The 20,733-nt window shown below is 39.5% G+C and overlaps 1 protein-coding gene across 4 annotated transcripts in view; it reads left to right on the top strand.

Annotated features, from left to right (window-relative positions):
* dmxl1 (Dmx-like 1) overlaps positions 1–20,733 on the top strand; it is a 58,746-nt gene that overhangs the window by 21,417 nt on the left and 16,596 nt on the right. For 3 of the 4 annotated variants that reach the window (XM_022671103.2, XM_022671104.2, XM_022671102.2), the window contains exons 20-35: positions 1,741–1,851; positions 2,088–2,257; positions 3,376–3,473; positions 3,583–3,748; positions 4,272–4,521; positions 5,200–6,272; positions 9,560–9,742; positions 10,646–10,722; positions 12,210–12,331; positions 12,583–12,825; positions 13,919–14,106; positions 14,214–14,365; positions 14,475–14,560; positions 15,503–15,704; positions 17,142–17,259; positions 18,619–18,681. In XM_022671103.2, the coding sequence (XP_022526824.2) occupies positions 1,741–1,851; positions 2,088–2,257; positions 3,376–3,473; positions 3,583–3,748; positions 4,272–4,521; positions 5,200–6,272; positions 9,560–9,742; positions 10,646–10,722; positions 12,210–12,331; positions 12,583–12,825; positions 13,919–14,106; positions 14,214–14,365; positions 14,475–14,560; positions 15,503–15,704; positions 17,142–17,259; positions 18,619–18,681 (3,302 nt within the window). The remainder of the gene's footprint in view (positions 1–1,740; positions 1,852–2,087; positions 2,258–3,375; positions 3,474–3,582; positions 3,749–4,271; positions 4,522–5,199; positions 6,273–9,559; positions 9,743–10,645; positions 10,723–12,209; positions 12,332–12,582; positions 12,826–13,918; positions 14,107–14,213; positions 14,366–14,474; positions 14,561–15,502; positions 15,705–17,141; positions 17,260–18,618; positions 18,682–20,733) is intronic. The other variant, XM_022671106.2, reaches the window with a different exon arrangement.

Raw genomic sequence — 20,733 nt, 5'->3', positions numbered from 1 at the left:
AAATTTAATTTAAGTCTTTGAAACCTCCTTTCACGAAAACATTATAATACTTAAGAAATAAAAAATAGTCAAGATAAATCAATGCTCAATTTTATTTGCATATAGCAAAATAAAAACATGACATCCCTGTCAAACATAAGCCTATATAACTATTACCAATAAAAATAACTTTAAATTAGGACAGAAGCAGAACTTCTTATTCTTTTGTAAACAAATTTAACAGATCAAAACAAAAAAGTGTTTCAACTAGGATAAAGAATAAAAGAAGCCTTTATATACATAAAAGCAACAAGATTTTCCCGTCAAATAAACAAACCTATAGGCTTTATCAACTATAAATAACTTAGTTACAATATAAGCTACAAAAGTGCTTCAGCCAAAATACAACTCTTTATAAACATAAAAGGAACATGATATCCCCGTCAAATAAACAAACCTAAAGGATTCATAAACTTTAAATAACTTAAATAACTTACAACATACGCTATAAAAGTGATTCAGCCAGTATAAGGAAAATATTGTATGTAGTGGAACTGATTGAGGTGGTGGAACAGATTAGATGTTTTAACGTTACCGCTGCTAACCTGCTCCACTCTCCGGCACAATTTGCAGCAAACTGAAGTTTAGCAGACCTTCGAGAGTTGAACCCTCACCACTGAATTAGACCTCCCTCCTTCAATTGATCACTTGTGGAAGCGGCAGGGGCATTCATTTTGCATCAAAAATGTCCCGTGCTGGGAGACAAGAGGACCCGCGGCTGACCGAGAGGACCCGCGATTGACCGCTGACCGAGCGGACCCGTGGGCGGACCGAGCGGACCCGAGGCTAGGCTAGGCTCGGCTTGGTTCCGCTCCGTTCCACTCCAGCGCGGAGCATTTCAGATGCGAACCGAGCCTACCTTAGCCTTGGATCCGCTCGTCCCGGCTCCGTTTGGCTCCAGCGCGAGGCATTTTAGATGCGTAGCGGACCCGAGCCTAGCCTAGCCTAGCCAAATCTAGCCTAGCCTAGCCTATCTGGCTACGTGCCTATGTGATTACATCATCACGCACAGAGATAGTCCAGCTACGGAGGCTGATTGTGTTCAGCTGTGCGGCGAGCTGACGCCAGTAAAACGCCTGTCCGTGACAGATTCTGTAAATAATACATATCGATATACCACAAAAATGATATCACCGTTATTGAAACATTTCTTATCGCGATAAATACCGATATCGAATTATTGTCCAGGCCTATTATTTAGTAAACAAAAAGTGTTAAACAAACCAGAATATGTTTTATACTTTAGGGAACACATTTAGCTTTGAGGACAGATCTGCACACTCTTGGTATTTTAATCTCAGTTTCTTCATGAGGGAGAGTCACCTGGAATAGTTTTCTCAGCATCTTGAAGGAGTTTCTGGAGGTGCTGAACAATAATTCCTACTTTACCTTTACGCTGTGAAGCTCCAGCTCATCCCAAATCACCATCTCAGTTGGGTTTCAGTTAGGTCTTAATTGTTTTCATGTCTTTTTAATATTAATCTTCAATGAATAAGAAAAAAAAAGGATTAACATTGAATGAGAAGGTGTGTCCAAAGTTTGGATTGATGCTGTATGTTAACATACAAGTGGTGGCTTTCTATTGTCATATCATCCAGCCATACCTGTGCCTGGACTATGCTAATTGGAGCAGCTTATTTCTCTTTGACAAGCTACAAATTTGTTTTAGGCGATTTAACTGAATGTTATGTTAAAAATCAGGTGGAGAGACACTGGATGAATGCGGTTTGAAGTTCTTGCTGGCTGTTCGTTTGCATACCTTCCTGCTGACCTCATTGCCTCCAGCACATCGTGGACAGCTTCTGTGTCAAGGTACGCTTGCAAAGCAAACAGTAAACAAATATTTTCTTAAAAACGTATTTTCTTTAAATGACAAGATAATAATCCCATAAGAACTTGAGTCTTTTTTGGTTGTCCTGATTTGATCACCTCCCTGAGGGTCATCTGTGCTGTCACTTCAGATGATGATGTTTCACTTGGTGCTTTGAGCTAATCTGATAACTCGAGTCTGTACACAGCAGTCAGTAATTTACATTTCTGTTGTGCAGGATTGTCCACTTGTCACTACGCCTGGGCGTTTCACTCCGAGGCTGAGGAGGAGCTGCTCAACATGCTTCCTGCCATGCAGAAAGGAGATCCCACCTGGCCTGAGCTTAGAGCTATGGGTGTGGGCTGGTGGCTGAGGAGCACCAATAAGCTTCGCAGATGCATTGAAAAGGTTAGTGTTGGCCAGTTTTTCTCAGTTCTGGTTATAACCACTAAAATGTGCAGTCTAGGGAGCAGTCAGAAGTTGGCAAAATATTTTTTTTGCTTTGTCCAGTATGTACACTCCTCATCAATGAAATAGTTGTACCCAGCAATGCTATTTAGATAGAAGATTAAGATTACCAGGAACTATAAATGATTAAACAGTTAGATTGATGTGGATAATGCTTGGTCAAAGTTATTAAGCTACACAAGTCTAACACATGTAAGCACAACATGCCAGACTTCTACAGACTGCAGTTGTAGAGGTTCCTAATGGTGTCTTGTACATGACACTGGTCTGTCAAAGTACCTGTAATAAAGATTAAAGGTTATCCCCACAACATGGCACCAGACCTTCTGGACCCATTTATATTGGCACCTTTATGCACAGATTTGTTGGTCGTCTTCACTAAGACAAAGAAGTGAAAGGAAAGTGAAGATAACCCACTGCCATTCTATAGTTTTATTTCTCCCTTTAAATTGTCTCCCATTTTTCTCTCATTCAATTGTACCACCTATTCAGCTGCTACTTATTGTATATCTCCTATTACTAATGATGCCACAACAAAAGGAGGGTGAAGACTAGCACATGCTTCCACTGATACATGTGAAGTCAGTCACCGCGTTTTTTTAAAACTGCTGCTGGTGTAGCATTGCCGAGTTCGGAGGAAAGCGCAGCGACTCGGTTCCGATACATCAGCTAACAGAAGCCTTATATCTCAAGGCTTCCAGCAGCTGATGGCAAGCTACATAACCGGGATTCAAACATGTGATCTTCCGATCATTGTGGCAGGGCTTTAGGCCGCGGGACCACTCAGCGCCCTGACCCACTGCCAATCTGAGTAACAGTCTGACATGATTACCCACCACAGTCTTCATGTCTGTTGATTCCTTCTAAGTTTGTAATGAAACCTTTTTCCTGTAATGAACACATCTATTTTTGCCTAAACTGCTACATTAATTAAATATTTTCTTATTTGTAAAGTGACTCATTTTTAATGGGTAGTCATTACTTTCCTTATTGTTTATTTATTTTATTTTTTTTTTGTCTGCTGTTAATTTATTCGTGACTGCCCTAACTCTTCCCAGGTAGCGAAAGCGTCTTTTCAGAGAAACAATGATCCACTGGATGCAGCCCTGTTCTATTTAGCTATGAAGAAGAAAGCTGTGGTTTGGGGATTATACAGGTACGCTTTAGCTGAGCTCATTCATCTTTTGCTTATCGTGAGATATAGGATAAAGCCTCGCCTACTGTCGACACTATTTAAACTCACTGAGATCCTCTGTTATGCGAAGGTCCCATAAGAATGTGAAGATGACAGCCTTCTTCAGTAACAACTTTAATGAGGACCGATGGAGGAAGGCTGCCTTGAAGAATGCCTTCTCTCTCCTTGGAAAGCAGCGGTTTCAGCACTCGGCAGCCTTCTTTCTGCTGGCAGGCTCCCTCAAGGATGCTGTAGAGGTAAAAAGTCCTTAGGACTGTCATTGTTCTATCGACAGTATGTATGTGTATATATATATATATATATATATATATATATATATATATATATATATATATACACACAGTACCCATTTGAAGTGATGCACCTATCCTCCTCAGAATTTTAACAAGAAACTAGATATTTCATTATTTACTCAGTTCTCAAGGTGTAAACAAAGTTTTTTTGGAACAATTATTGTTATTTTTGCCCTGTTTCTCAACACCTTTCATGTGTCCTGCTTTTTAATGGTTGTCAACAGTAGTTTCATCTATTTTCAAAAGAAGTGAATGACTGAATATTAGCGTAGCTTTTACTGAAAAAAATCTCTTGAAATGGGTTTTGTTCCTTTTTTCTTTTTAAAATGTGCTTTGTCTGCACTGTTCGTCCCTACTACCGAGAAATGTGCTGAGACTTGTCTGTGTATGAGGTTTTATCCAGGCTAGCTGCTTCACTTTGTGTCCTTCTTATGTGTACAAAACTACTGTGCACTTTCTTTTAAAGGTTTGTTTGGAGAAAATGCAGGACCTGCAGTTGGCTTTGGTTATTAGCAGATTATATGAGTCAGAGTTTGAGACATCCTCCACCTATAAAAAGATCCTCCAGAGGCACGTGCTGGGTCAAGACCACCAAATCCCAATGCACCAGGATCCGTTTCTACGTAGCATGGCACACTGGGTCCTGGATGATTACAGTAGAGCCTTGGATACATTGCTTGAACAACCCAAGCCAAATGTCAATGCTTCAAACCAAGGTAAGGATTAATTCTGTGCTGCCTGCATTGTGATTTTTAATATATTATATTTATTTTTTCTTGCATACATTTCAGATACACACAAGTCCCACCTACTTTAAAAGCACTCTACTGTATTGGCATGCTTCTATGTAGCAGTATTATGTAGCATAGGACATAGCTTCTGTCACTTTCAGAGAAGGTGCTGTATTTCTCAGCTTGTCTAGAAATGCATGTGAAAAGTGTGTCCTTTGGGGTTTTATGGATTTGTACTTCCCAACTGTAGGTGGAGCCAAAGGGCAAGAAAAGCCAGTTCTCAGTAAACTGCTGCACCACTCTTTTACTTAAGCTTAGCCTTAACAATCACTATTCTGTTTAACTTGTGCCCCCAACATAGCGGATGAAGGATCCTGAGGCAACATTTATCACCTACTGTTATAGTTTAATCTATTAGCTTGTCTGTGTCTAAATGAACACTGTTTTTTTTTTGCATCAGATTCCGTCTAGGCCCATAGTTTAAAAATATATTATTTATTGTTCCTGTGTTATAGATAACAAATCCTTAGTTATTGTATTCATTTCTGTATGTGTCTTTGTGAAATTTGATATATTTTTATTTTAAACTATTTTATGTTAAGTTAAATATAAGTTTAAATATTCCCTTTCTCTTGATTATGATTAAATAATTATCTCTTACAGAAAAATCGGCCATGTCCCCTTGCAATCCAGAGGTTTTCAATTTCTACACCTACCTCAGGACTCACCCGCTGCTGCTTCGCCGCCATTTTGGCTCCTCAGAAAAAGCTAAGGTGGGACTGACGGCAGAGGGCCGCATGGCTGACTCTATAAGCCTCATAGAGAGAAGACTGTTCTTCACTGCCGCTAATGCTCACTTACAAGCGGGCTGCCCCATGCTCGCTTTAGAAGTCCTCTCCAAAATGCCCAAGGTTGTTAAGAAATCTAAGCTGCTGCTCAACCAAGAAAAGCCCTCACTTTCTTCTACTGGCTCTGGCAACCCAGCTGGAGAGAAGGGGAAAGACCAGGCTTCTGCTTTGGACTGGTCCCAACCTACGATTAATGGCTTTGAGTCCATTTCGGACACCCTGTCCTCCCCCAGAGAGGACCACAGCCAGTCCGACTCTCTGCTGAGCTTTGACTGGAGCCAGCCGTCCGTGACTTTACAGGACGAACCGCTGGAGCTGAAGTGGGACAGCGACAAAGAAGACTCAGAAGATGAAGAAGCTGGACTGGCGATGAAGAACATCAAACCGGAAGACACCACTGTCATTCATGAGAGCGCTGACTCCGCCTCTGTTTCCACGGATGTGACGGACAGCTCTCTCCTTCTCTCTGAAGACATCTTGGTCGCCCGGCTAAAGTTCAGCTCCTGCCTGAAGGTCCTCACAGCTGAGCTGCGAACTCTCTCCACAGGTTACGAGCTGGACGGGGGCAAGCTGCGCCATCAGCTGTGCCACTGGCTGGAGCGGGAGGTGGTGGCCCTCCAGAGTTGTTGTGGCTACAACCCCTACCTCCAGCAGTTGGCCGAGGGCATCTCGGCCGACCTCAGCCAGGTCAGAGTTGGAGATGAGCAAGAGACCCAAGGGGCAGCTGAGGAGGCCAGGGTAGTGCAGCGCAGACGCAGACTCTGGCTGCAGAGGAACCAGCCTCTACTGCGCATCTTTCTCAGCTACTGCAGCCTGCACGGCTCTCACGGGGGAGGGCTGGCCTCCGTCAGGATGGAGCTCATTCTGCTGCTGCAGGAGTCCCAGCAGGTACGTTCTATCAGCAATACACAAAGTTAGTAGTACTCTGTACTGTATTAACACCTGTCTTAACACCTGACCCAGCCTACAAAAAGAACTGAAAAAAAATAAATAAATTGTAGCGTGGATTCACCAGGGCTGAGACTGACAGCCACAGTGTTAAACAGTATACTATGCCAATGCATTAGTGCTGCCAAAAGTACATATCACAGTGTTTTGCAAGATTCTGACGGTTTCACAGTATATCACAGTACTTTTTATTATTTATTTATTTATTTATTTATTTATATATATATATATATATTTTTTAATATAGGTTTGTGACTATAATATCAAACATTAAGGCTTTAAATTAATTAATTAATTACTGTTGGTTTTACCTTGTCCTGCAAAATTACACAATATATGAAGAAATCAGACTTCATTAGCAGACAAACAGCTGAACTATAGACCTTAAAAAGAGATACGCCAACAACTTTAACAGAGCTTCCTTTTAAAGACAAAATATTTTTTAAATAGTTCCATAAATACTATAAATAGACCTAAAATACTCAAAATGAAAAAATTCAAAGAGATATTTCTCAAAAACTACGACACAAGTTAAATAATAGTTTAAAATATGTTATTATTGAAGCCATTAAAGGCATTAAAGTATTTAAGCAGCTGTTTATCAGTTTATCACAATTCCCTTGGTTCTCCAGTTAACAAATTCAGTTAACATTTAGTTCAGTCTGCATTAATATTATCCTTCTAGCTACAGTATTAATATATTTAAAGGTCACCTTCCGTCATTTTTTCTTTCATTTTAAAATGTCTAGTTGTGGTCTCTAGTATGAATGAATGACGTGAGCCGTTTTTGTAAAAAAAAAAGTGCTCAGGTGTCTCTGTATAGCTCTTTTTTTAATGGACTGTTTTAGGGGTGTGTCCAAAATGACCGGATTCCAGCTTTGCTCATGAATATTCATACATGCAAACAGCATGCAAATATCTCTCCTCTGATTGGCTAGGAGCACTGCGACGCCCCTCCGCCGCTCTGCCGCTCACTGCCTCCCACCTCCTAACTGATGAGCGGTGATGTTGCGTCGCTTCAGCTCCGCCTCTGGGAGTTTCTCGAGCCAAGGTGGGCTGGTCTGTGAGTTTCTGCCTACGTAGGCAGAAAGATAATTCAAAATTCACCCGTTTTTCGGAGGGGGGGAGGGGGGATTTCTTTGCTTAGCTCCTGCAGACAATGGGGGCTGCAAAACAGTTTAATGTGCAGGTGTACACATTCAACTCGGAGAGACCTACTGTATTCCACAAAAAACAAGAAAAATCGGATTTTCGCGGAAGGTGAGCTTTAAAAGGGCTATAGTTAGTCATATTGCAAGGTGCAGCAGCAGAAGCTCCAGGAGTCCCTGTTCTCATGTTTTTCCAGACTGGACAGTGTGAGGCTTCACCGAGCTGAGCTGAACACCAGTGTGTTAGCTTGTTATGCTAATTGGCTAGCGTTAGACAGCGAGGTCTGCTACTGTGCTTTTTTTGGAGGCTCAGTTTTAAACAGCATTCCGCAGCGCCTCTAGTGGTATGACGGTATGTGAAAAATGCATACCGGTTCTAAATTCCCCTCCGGTATACCGAATGAACTGGTATACCACCCAGCGCTACTATGTGTTCCTGTACGGTAGGGGTGTGCCATATCGTATCGTACACGATAATATAGTCAAAATGTTTAAATATCGTGAACGATATTATACCCTAAAATATCGTGCCATATCACCCACCCCATTTCCCATTATATCTGTCCAGTATCATTTATTTTACTTTAATTCTGGGTTTATGGAGATTATTGGAGTGCATTATTATTAGTATCATGATATTTTGGATCATTGACTTCTGTTACAAATCTGATAAAATTCTTGTCTTTTTTAATATCTCTGTTAGGGGTGTGTAGGGGTTCTTTTTATTTTGTTACAGTAGTGTATTCTTGAATTCTTTTTTTAATTCAGTGTTTTGTCGTATCGCCAAGGGTATCGTTATCGCAAAAATACCATGAAATATTGTGATATTATTTCAGGGCCATATCACCCACCCCTACTGTACGGTATATTTTTATTTGATTCAGTAAATCAAAGTGTAATTGGAATGTAATTATTTCTATTGTTTTATCTATTTCATGTAGTTTATGTGTATATATTTGTGTATATGTGTGTAGATAATATTTATATAATAGATACTAAATACATTTTTGGCATTTCTAAGCTTGATACACTTTACAAGTCGTCAAACCCTGTACTAACAAAGGTCACCTATGTCCAAAAAGCAGTGAAACATGAACAGTGTGAACATTGGTTAATAATTGGCTGTATAGAGAAACTGTAAAGGTCAAAAGAAGATCTGGAATACCAAGAAAACAATTAACAAATCAATAAGAAACTGCTTGGGAGTTTATCTTAGGAGGGTGGTGCAGTGTTGTTTGCACAAACATATAAACTTTGTGGAACAGATAAGATGGAGACCTGCAGCCACATCATCCAGATAAACACACAGATGTGATCTCAATTCTTCAGTTCTGCTTCTTTTCTAGTATCTTTCTTTTATGGATTTGGTAGTTTAAATGAATCCAGTTAATTTATTTAGTATATAAAATGTTCTTTGAAACATGACCTTGAGCTAAGCAGGATATTAAAGAATTTTTGTTAATGTGTTTGACGCATTAAACGTAATGATTAACTATTTATAAAGCATCTTTCATGCATAAAATATTGCTCAGACATTACAACGTGAAATAAAACAGCAAAATAGAACAGAAACAGATTTGATTCAAAAGTAAGTTATTTAAAACATAACCAAATAAAATATAAAATAATTAGAATGAGGATATTATACAAATAGAACAGTATTTCTAAAAGAAGAGTGTTGACTGTTATTAATAAAACACTGCACAGATCAGTTCCAGTTCTGGCTGACAGATGGAGCTGAAGCACAAGGCTTTGAGGAGCCTCTCCTCCTTCCCGCAGAGCTTCAAACAAACAGCCAGACGCCAGCGCCGTCTGAATACACGCAGCATCGGGCCGGGCCGTCACAGAAATCAGCGGCCTCCTTTGACTAATCCTAATTGACTTTCTGTTTCTGTCTCCTGGCGCTGACAGCAGGGCTTGTGAAAACTGTACGCTGAAAGCTGTAGTGGAATTTATGGATGTTGTCATTCATGTGAACATGAATTATCTATGTGTTACCAGTGTTGTTTTTTTGTTCTTTTTTTAAACAAATTGTATTCTCTCTCTTTTTTTTTATCTTATTATTGTATCTTTTCTCAGGATGAGAGTTCCCAGATTCCCATACAGCAGCAAGCTTCAGTTCCTCTGCTGCTGGCCTGCACCGCCAGCTCTAAAACAGTGGTGGCCAATCCCATAGTTCACCTGACCAACCTGACGCATGACGTACTGCACACCATCAATTCCCTAGACTCGCCTCCCAACCCAGATGTCATTAATAATGAGGTAAGCTGGACTTCTGGAAGATGGCAGGCACTATTACATTAGTATTAATACAGAGCTTTGAAAAAAAAAATAAGAGACCACTTAATAAAGATTAGTTTCTTTAATTTTATCAAATTGGAAACCTCTGGAATATAATCAAGAGGAAGATGGATGATCACAGCCATCAAACCAAACTGAACGGCTTGAATTTGTGCACCAGGAGTGGCATAAAGTTATCCAACAAAAAGCAGTGTGTAAGACTGGTGGAGGAGAACATGCCAAGATGCATGAAAACTGTGATTAAAAACTAGGGTTATTCCACCAAATATTGATTTCTGAACTCTTAAAACTTGTTTTATGAATATGAACTTGTTTTCTTTGCATTATTTGAGGTCTGAAAGCTTCGCATCTTTTTTTGATATTTCAGCGATTTCTCATTTTCTGCAAATAAATGCTCTAAATGACAATATTTTTATTTGGAATTTGGGAGAAATGTTGTTTGTAATTTATAGAATAAAACAACAATGTTTATTTTACTCAAACATATATCTATAAATAGCAAAATCAGAGAGACTGATTTAGAAACTAAAGTGGTCTCTTAATGTTTTTCAGAGCTGTATGCTTACCAGGCCTGAAGACGATTGTTGCTTTACTTTGAAAATCTTGCAACGTTGCTTCTGTCAGATTGAAATAAACAGTTCTGAGTTCTGTTTGAGGAAAAAAAAATGAGAGCACATCTAAAGTATGTTTATATTAGACTTAAATCCTCATGATATCCCAAATTGGGCGTAAAATGTTATTCTGTTTCTGAAGAAAAGTGTTTTTGCTGTTGCTGCCGCCGCCGCTGCTGCTGTGATATTGTGTTAAAAGCTCGCTTCAAGACTCCTCCAACTGCTAATCTATGTTGACCTGCTCTGCTCTCAGATCTACGTGATGCACACGCTGGCAGCCTCCCTGTCCGCCTGCATCTATCAGTGCCTCTGCGACGGCCACAATTACAGGTGGGTTGGATTCTGTGGCCCACTCTCATTGTTAGAGCACAACACCCTGCTCTCAGCCACTAAATGGCCACTTGGAACAGAGCACACAGCTCACTGCAAAGAACTTGGAAAACATTATCAGCGCTTTTAGTCCAGCCTGTTTTTCAGTTTTTCTTGACCCACTTTTTAGTCGCAATCTTCTTGCTTGAGATTGCGAAACACACACTATCACTCTTGTTAAAGTGCAGTTCACAAACCTGTCAGTGAAGTAGAGTAGAAATGTTTCAGACTCTTAAGTCAGTTTTGCTGTGAGGCTTGAAGAGAGCAGTTGACCTTAGATTGTTAGTCACACAGAGTAGGCCTTTGGCTGGCTGGTGACATTTTTCTAAGGAGGATATTTTTTTTTATATGTGGAAGCAACCTTTATATGAATATCTACACGTGTACATTCAGATTTAGTGTTAAATCTGCTTTTGGAACTATTATAACTGTGCCTATTGTGTTCCTTGCTAATTTAATCTAATTATCTATAATTCTATCTATAACTTCCATTTAAAATATGTCTATTCAAAATATCCTAAAATGTCTCATGGGACAGGAGCTAGTATAGTATAATGTCATATGGCTTTTGCCACATCTCCTTGTAGTTGAAAAACCCTGAAATAAAACCCTGAAATGACAAGATATGTGTATGGGAATGTTAAATGCCCACGCAACTTAAAACATTAAATATCCCCATCTCTCTCAAACTTTGATAATTCAGTTTGCCAGGCCAGGATTCAGCAATAATACCTCACAATTGATACAGGGCTGGGTATTCCCGTGCTGTCTCCAGAGTTAAAATCTCATGGTGAATTTATATACATGTCCCATGACTTTTGGCATTTCTGTGTATATTGTCACTGTCATACAATGAGATACCTTATCTCCAGTTTCGGTTTCCACTTTTACATTTTCTAACAATTTTATTTTACAATAAATAGACCGACATAAATGCTCCAGAAGTACTTTACATTAATGTCTAGTCTCTAATAAAGTTTCTTTCTACTGAATCCCGGTTATGCAGCTTGCCATCAGCTGCCATCAGAGCCCTGAGAGAGCACAATTGTCCTTGCTCTGTCTTCCACTCATCACTCCAAAGGGTGATGTCGATCAGCACGAGGCATCTGTGAGCTGATGTATCAGAACCGAGTCACTGTGCTTCCCTCTGAGTGTGCTGTGATACTACTGGACAATGCTAAATCAGCAGCAGTTCAAAAAAAGGTGGTGGCTAACTTCACATGTATCGGAGGAGGCATGTGCTAGTCTTCACCCTCCTTGTTGTGGCATCACCAGTGATATACAGCTTTCTACAATTGGGACAATTGGCCAGATAATTTTAAATAATTTTAATAATATATAAAAATAATAAAGTTTTCTTCTACTGCAAATGTATTGTTTTTAAAATATGACTATAGACAATTTGTGAACTTTAATCCAGGAATGTTTTTTCTTTTTTTCTCTTTTAGTCATATCAACCAGTTCACAGGAACTGTGTACCAGAGCATTCTTCTTTCCCATCAGCACCCAGTGCGAACCCTCAGCATGGACGAGGCTGTCCTTCCCAACACGTCTCCAGCACAGTGGCCTGGTAAAATATAGCCTTTTTTATATTGTCTGCATTGTTGTACAAACGTCCAATTAATGTTCAAAGCAGCAGAGAATACAGTGGTGAAGCTCAGGGCATGCTGGAGTTCTCTTTTAATGTTCTTTCATCAGAAATTAGGGCTCCACCTAAGCAGCCCACCCACTGCCATTGTCTGGAATCTAACATTCTTTTAAAATGTTTTTCATTTTTTTGTAAATAGTGTGTAAATGGATGATTCATGCTGTCCCCTGCAGGTATCAGTGCTTTGGTCCGCCTCCTGAGCGCAGCAGGGGAGGAGAACCAGCCCAGTCTGGGGGTGCTGCTTTGTGAGATCCTCACTGCCGTCTACCTCAGCCTGTTCGTGCATGGCCTGGCCACCCACTCCAGCAACGAGCTCTTCCGCATTGTGGCCCACCCCCTCAACAGCAAGCTGTGGGTGGCTGTGTTTGGTGGGGGGGCTCGAATTCCCGCAGTGGAGAAGTCCAGCCCGCCTCCAGGTTGGTGTGGAAAGGAGAACGTCTGTGTAGATATGATGAATATTGATGCTAGGCTTTCTTGGTGCTAGGAGAAAACCATCTCTTGAACCAAGTCTATTTAAGACGTCCATTAGCCACATTAGCTATGATAGCTTAATGTAGCGCTTCTAAATCCTGGTCCTGGAGGCACCCTGCCCTGCAAGTTTTAGTGGTTTCCTGCAAATCTGTATGGACTTGTTAATTAACGAACCGATATGTATTATATTATATATGATCAGGATGCTTCATCAGATATGAAGAAAATCTTTTGACAGCACTGCTTTAGCCAATAGTAATCTTTGCTTTGTCCTGAGATGGGTTACCAAGTATACCAAGTACAAATAGTACGCTGCAGCCTCAGCATCCTTCTAGAAAGAGAAAATGGAGAAAACTGCAAAAAAATATTGGCAATGCGTTTGATAGATGGCGACAGCTTGGAACCCAAAAGGACTACAAGACTGATGCTGAGCTGTGTAATATTTCCTGTATGGTGGCTAACTAGCTAGGTAATTAAACTCAAATGATAGTAGGAGAGATTGGCATTATCTGGCATTCTTAGTGGTGCACATGCTGCTGGATTATCAAGGCAGTGTGTATTTGAGAGGGGTAAAGTGATTCAGACTAGTGTTGGCTAATGACGTCATGCTACAACATGCTAACGTGGCTTGCTATTAGTCACTATAGAGAAGCAGACAGGCCACAGCTTTACTACATTTACTAACTCTGCAGAAAACATTGTGAATAAATACTGTATGTGACAGATTAAAAAAAAGTTTGACTATATATATATATATATATATATATTAATGGGCTGAATTAGGTGTTCTATAGAAGGTTATAGCAATTAGTGTGCAGAGCAGGGTGCCCCCAGGACCAGGATTTAGAAACACTGGCCAACTAATTCCAGTGCAAAAATATATGGCAACAGAGGTTTTGGTTTCCCACCGCCGGCCTCCTGTTTGTTTGTCTCTGACTCCTCTTAATGCACATTTTCAGAGTCTCAAAGCTCGTCCACCAAGCGCACTACTATTGCCAGTGACAGTTTGTTTTCCATGCATGTGTGTGTTCGTGCCAGCCGTGGCAGAGGACCAAGAGCGGAAGCAGAGGCGCTTTAGGCTTCGTTCTTCCAGAAGCAGCTCCAGGGAGGTGCCAGACGGCCCTGCCAGCCCCGGCCCCAGCCCCATAGTAGAGCAGGAAGCGTCCATCTTTAAAGAACGCTTTGTGCCCCCAGAGCTCAGCATCTGGGACTACTTCATTGCAAAGGTACAGGAAGCTTAATGTTTTAACCCATCTCGTCCCTATTTTTAGCTCGACTAAGTGAGCACCATCTCTTACAAAACTCTATTCTTTATTTGTGTCATCTCTCCAAGCCCTTCCTGCCACCATCCACCAGCCGTGTTGAGTATGATTCAGAGGAAAGCCAGGGAAGTGAGGACGAAGAAGAGGAGGATGAAGACAAGTTTGCGGATGCTTTTGACACCAATTCTCCCCTGCAAGAACATTCCAACAGCAACTCGTACAGGTCTGCAGGGGCTACTCGTAATTTAATTAAGTTATCAAACTGAGATGGGATGAATTTCGTATGAAAGTTTGAGTTTCTTTCTTCGTTTCTTTTTTTTTTTTATCTGCAGTTGGTGTCTGATGCGTTTGGCCATGGTGCAGTTGGTATTGGTGAACTTGAAGTCGTTCTATCCAATGGCTGGCCATGACCTCATGGGTAAGACCTAGGATCATTCTAGAGCTGGGCGATTAATTGATTTTATCGATTAATTCGAATTTACAGTTAAGGACGATCTGTTTTTTTTGAAAATCGATTTTCTCTGAGTTTTAATTTTCACCACCGATGCTCCCCTGTGGGCTCCTGTACTTCAGACTACAGGCTTAGCCCCATCCCTCTCTAGTTTTTTTTTGCTTGTTTCTGGTTCCACAAAGGGGACATTTAAGTGAAAACTAAATAAATAAAAAAATCGATTTAAATCGAAAATCGGATTTTTGTTTCTTTAAAAATCGAAGATTTTTTGGGGGGCCATATCGCCCAGCTCTAGATCATTCTGACAATCATGATGATGAGTCATCATTTGATGGGTTGTGTCCCGGAAAACCTGATAAACAGTGAGCTCTAAGATCTCCAGGAATTTTAACATTGTTTTTCTCCCAATGTAGACAGTTTAGTCAGATTCTTTGGCAAAGTACACTAGTCGGCAGATGGTTAGCAAGCATTTGTTTTCTTTACCCAAATCCTATCAAGATTTTTTGTTTTGTTCCCAAAGAAAATCTTGTTTATAATAGAGAATGGTTAGTGTGAACCACATTTTAAAATGATAAATAACCTTTCCATTGAGTGAAGTTTCTTTTTTAATTTAAACATTAACTTAAACATACTCTAATACACCTACTAAACCTGACAATTAATTATTTAGTTAAATAAGGTCTGCTTAAATAGAAAAGAAGCACAAAACTGCAGAAATCCTGCTTTATAGGGCTGGAGAAATATTATAGATATAATAATATAAGCAAAGTAAGAGGCAAAAAAATTGAGGAGAGGAAGAGAAAACAAAAAAGCATACAAACAAAAAAATGTAAAGTAGTTTTTAAGTCATGGTTTTAATTTGTATATATATTTTTTTGACATTGTGCTTTGTTAACGTATGTCTTTTAGATCTGCCTGTGTGTTCACCACTGTGCCACTCGGTACTGAAGACCCTGCAGCGCTGGGAGCAGGTGTTGCTGAAGAGACTGGAGATTTTTGGAGGTCCTCCATCGAAGTACATCTCTACACAACCTATGGATGAGACCATCGCGTCCGGGCCAGCTCTCCTCCGACACAAGGCCTTATTTGAGCCCTCTAACACGCCTTTCAGGTCTGCTGTAATAACGCTGCCTGTCTTTTTATCAAACACTTCCACACATAGTTCTGTATCTGCAGCCAAAAAATGTGTACTTGGAAAATATCAGATATTGGCATTTGCCCAAGATATCAATATCGGTGCATTTTTAAATGTGTTCTAATGGTTTATGTGCTTTAGCCAAGAGGTCCTAGAGTCCTGCCCTGCATATTTCAGTGTTTTCTCATTTCTGGCACTCTTGATGTAACTGATAATCTAATTAAACATGCCCTTCATGAGCTGAAGAGGATGGGAGCAGGAAAAGTAGAGAAATATGCATTGTAGGGGGAACTTCAGGACTCGAGGAAGCACTACACATTCTACATTCATAGTCAAAGAAATAGTTGCAGGAAAATAGTTTACAGACTTTGTGGTGGGGGTGGAGTTTTCATAATGCATCCAATAATTCCCCATTGATTGTCAATCAGGGGGAGGTCTAGTGATTCGGCTGACCATAGCTTAGTATCTATGTCTTCAAGGCAAATTCTTGAGATGGCAGCAGTGTGTGGAAGAGCATTGTCCTGTTGGAATGGCGCACCAGAGAGTGCATTCAGAAAGGTAGGGTAATTGGTTGTGGGACCACATAAACAGAACGTTGGGTTGTCAGTGTGCCTGTAATGAAGATTAAAGGTGATCTGGCATTGTATGAATTTGCACTCCTCACCATGACACCGGGCCCTTGATTCTGACCAGTCCCTCTATACACTGATTCATTGGTCTACACTAAGACAAAAGTGGGACTCATCACTGGAGATGCATCTAAAGCCGTATCCGGATGGTATTAGTTTCTCAGAGGGTCCTCTGTAATTTTATTTCCATCTGGAACGACCATGTACAGGTTTTTTTAAGACGACCTCTGAGAAAATTACAAGCTGAATTACCTACCTAATTACCTAACTTCGTGGTCCTCCAGTAATTTTTGTGCTGTCCGGACTGACATCTCTGAGTTTAGTCACCTCACGTTTAAAAAAAAAAAAAAAAAAAGCTATTTGTCCACTGCCACACACCGTAATTACACATAAACACAACAGCGAGTGGAAATGGAGGAGCTACTGAACGCAAAGTCATGTGACCGAGAAATCCAAAAAAAATCACTGGTCCTCCTGTTTTTTCAATTGCAGTCTGGATGCAAGAGTTTTATCACTGAGTAGAAATGTGAAATATTTTTTCACAGACATCCCCCTGAGAAACTAATCCCATCCAGATAGGGCTTAAGTCAATCCATTACAGTCTATCACAACTGCCACCAAGTTTCATTCCTGTCAATGGATTTCTTCTGGATGCAGCTATTTTTTTTGAGAAGTGTAAATTAATAAAGCAAATGAATAAGAATGTTTCAGGAAAGGATTAAAAAGGATTATTACAGAAGCCTAATTAATATCTTAAATTATCTTTGGTGTCTTAATGTTACAGGTCCCGACATCATTCGGCTCTTCCTGTAAAGAGACTGTGGCAATACCTGGTCAAGCAGGAGGAGGTGCAGGAGACTTTTATCCGCAACATTTTCACCAAAAAGCGAGATCAGAACGAGGTACCCATCCATCTGCATGCTTTCCCCTATGTGTCGTCAAGAGTTATGGCATGTTTTTATTAAGTGGTAAACAGAAATGCCCTTGAAAAGCCAGTGTTATAGGTGCAGCAATTAACTATGCTATCTATCTATCTATTGACTACAAGGTGCCCTAGAATGGTAGGATGATTCCTTTGGCATAGGCAAATAAGGAGAGTTCTTGACAGAAAAGCAAAAAAAATATATATATATATATTATTATAAGACCAACTGGTACTATTGGCAGTGTGGGCAGTGTGCCAAGTCCTGCTAGAAAATGAAATCCTCGTCTTCATAAGGTTTGCCAGCAGAGGGAAGCCTGAAGCGCTGTAAGATTTTCTGGAAAAACTTTGGACTTGATATAACACAGTGGACCAACACCAGCAGATGACATGTCTCTCCAAACCATCACTGATTGTGGAAACTTCACACTAGACCTCAAGCAGTTTGGACTGTGTGTCTCTTCCTCCAGACTCTGCTCCCTTGATTTCCAAATAAAATGCAAAATTAATACTGATGATCAGTGATGGTTTGGAGAGTCATGTCATCTGCTGGTGTTGATCCACTGTGTTATTTATATCAAGTCTAAATTCAGTGCAGTTTGGTTTTCCCTGAAAATCTTACAGCACTTAATGCTCTCCCTCTGCTGACAACTTTTATGGAGATGTGTTTTTCATTTTCCAGCAGGACTTGGCACACTGCCAAAAGTACCAATTGGTCTCATATAATATTCAAATTTTCTGAGACACAGATTTTTTTTATTTTTTTTATTGGCTGTAAGCCATTATCATCAACAATAAAATAAATAACTGGTTAAAATAGATCACTCTGTGTGTAATACATCTATAGAATCAATGTATCAATTTGTGTATTAATGTCATTTCAGGGATTGATTCATTCACATTGTAGATACAGCTCACTTACATTTTTGATTGTGAGCTAGCAAGATCTGATCTGAGCAAATAAAAAAATTTGGAAGCAATTGGAATTTAATTGGAATTTAATTTTTTAATTGGAATTTAAATTTTAATTTATACACCAAAGATCCACTGAAAATACTAGATAAATTAATCCTGTGGTACCTTTAAATATACATACTGGTGTTTTAATAGATTTGCAGATAAATATAATTTTTTAAAAATAAGATTTCCCCTTTTTGCCATCACTTTTGACTGTTGTGCAGTTTGTATGTTTGTACTGAATAATGCTACTTGTCTGTATTTGATTTACCCTAATTTAAGCTATTAACATCCTAATTCTACATTTTGATGTGTCACGTTCACTTGCATGTTTCACCACGTTTCTTTGTCTGATGTCTTGTGACTTTTTGGAACAATTAAGTCGGTTGAGGACTACACTGACAGTATGAAATATTCAGGGAAGGAGGAGCCGAGCCTCAATCAGGTACTGCTAGCCAAAACTTTAAAGCATTACACACTTCAGTTCTTTTTTTTTCTTCTTCTTTTTTTTAAGCTAGAATATGTACAAACATCAGTACACTATAGATTTTGTGTTGCATGCAGTTATAATGGGATGTTTAGGATCCGTTTGAGAGTTTGAGCTCAGTGGAGAGTTGTGGAGATGTGATCCATAAATGTAACCCTATGCATGAACAGTTACTGTGCATGTCCTTTTTAGCGTTAAGGATCTTTTGTTTAGGCCTGTCACGATAATTAGAATTTTCCAATTATCAACAATATATATAAAAAAATGTAATCACTTTTGCTTACCTCACCACTGCATATTAGAATTTCCCTGAATTTCCCAGAATTTCCTTCTCGATCTACCTATATAACTATTATGTTCCTTTAGGAAAGAGAGCAAATTAATTTGAATTTGAGTTGAAGTGTCAGCCTTGTGTAAAAAGAGTTTTTTTTAAATAATTTTTCAAAATGGCGGTGAATTTCTTAACAATTAAAAGTCCATTGGTCTTTAAAAGGAAGAAACTACATATGCTACTATATTTTTATTATTTTAAATGTGGCAAAAAAGGCTCTTAAAATGACAATATTGTTTATTGTAAGAATTTCTGGGACAAAATATAGTCCAAACAAAAAAAAAAGTTATTGTGACCGGTCTACAGCTGTTTTCATTGATGAAAGTTTGATCTTGCATAATTGTAATCTTTTATCTGACCCCAGTTATTGATTAGCTTTTGTGGTTACATTAGCTAATGAAGCACTTCTTGGATATTGCTCTTGCCGTATCTGTGTCTGCAAGACCAGTGTGCTTAAAACACACTGACCAACTGCAATAGTCTGTAATTAGTTGCCGTATTTTTTGCGCTGTAAAGGGCACTGGATTGTAAGGTGCATTATGTGACAGTAGTAAGGAACAGGGGTGTCGCCATGTTTTTCTTCTAATTCAGTCAGGTTGTAAATAGCAGGAAAGCCACTCTGCTGAACTGCAGCATTATACAGCAATTTGAGTATGCAAGCGCTTTACTCAACCAAATAAACAGTTTTCAGGAGAGAAACATCCAGCACTCATTTAACTTTAAAATAAAATATATTTTTAAGAATTACAGTTTTGTTTGCTTAACTTAGCTTAGACCTGTAAAGCTAAGCTTAGTTAAGTGAACAAAACTGTAATTCTTAGAAAAAACATTTTATTTTAAAGTCAAACGAGTGCTAGATGTTAATCTACACAGATTTCTCTCCTGAAAACTGTTTATTTAGGTGATTAAAGTGCTTCCGTTCTGAAACTCCTGTATAAAGCTGTATAATGCTGAGTGGCTTTACTGCTCCTTACAACCTGACTTGTAAAATTCATACATAAGGTGGACTGGATTAAAAGGCGCACTGACGATTTTTGGGAAAATTAAAGGATTATAAAGGACATATTTTGAATGAAATTCACTCTTATTTAAAAACCTATAATGGTTAAAGCAGCACTAGGTAGGATTTCCTTGAATTTTGATCTTTCTAAAGAAGTAAATTTTCAGCTTGAAACTCACTCGCTCCATTGAGGTGTAAAAGGAGGAATAGCGGTGCCCTCGTGTCTGTGCCGGAGCTCCTCTGAGCTCAAACCAGACTCTGTAAGCTTTCCGAGGCGGCCGTGACCAACGCTCGCGAGAACTGCGACCTGCTTTCCGACCTGCTTTCAGACACTCTGGCAGAAGCTGGAAAGAGACCGAATATGTCTGTGAAAGCCAGAAAACGAGAGAGAAACTAATCCGCCTGAAACATTTATTACACTCTGCAACTATAGGGGGAGTCCATGAGCACAAAATCTCAATCCTACCTAGTGGAGCTTTAATTTGCCTTTTTTAATCATCTGCTGCTACGAATGCATTCGGTTATACAATATTTTTACCACACCGCCCAGCCCTAATTGATATTCCAGATCCTTTGATGTGGTTGTTGTACAGATTGCAAACCTCTAAGAAACAAAAGCTGGAAAAAAAACATTTATAAAGCAAACAATTTCTTGCTGAATTTGAGCTGTTTTTAATTT

The sequence above is a fragment of the Astyanax mexicanus genome, chromosome 12, assembly GCF_023375975.1.
Source record: "Astyanax mexicanus isolate ESR-SI-001 chromosome 12, AstMex3_surface, whole genome shotgun sequence".
Taxonomy (NCBI): Eukaryota; Metazoa; Chordata; class Actinopteri; order Characiformes; family Acestrorhamphidae; genus Astyanax; species Astyanax mexicanus.
This window is presented reverse-complemented; position numbering and strand designations above follow the sequence as displayed.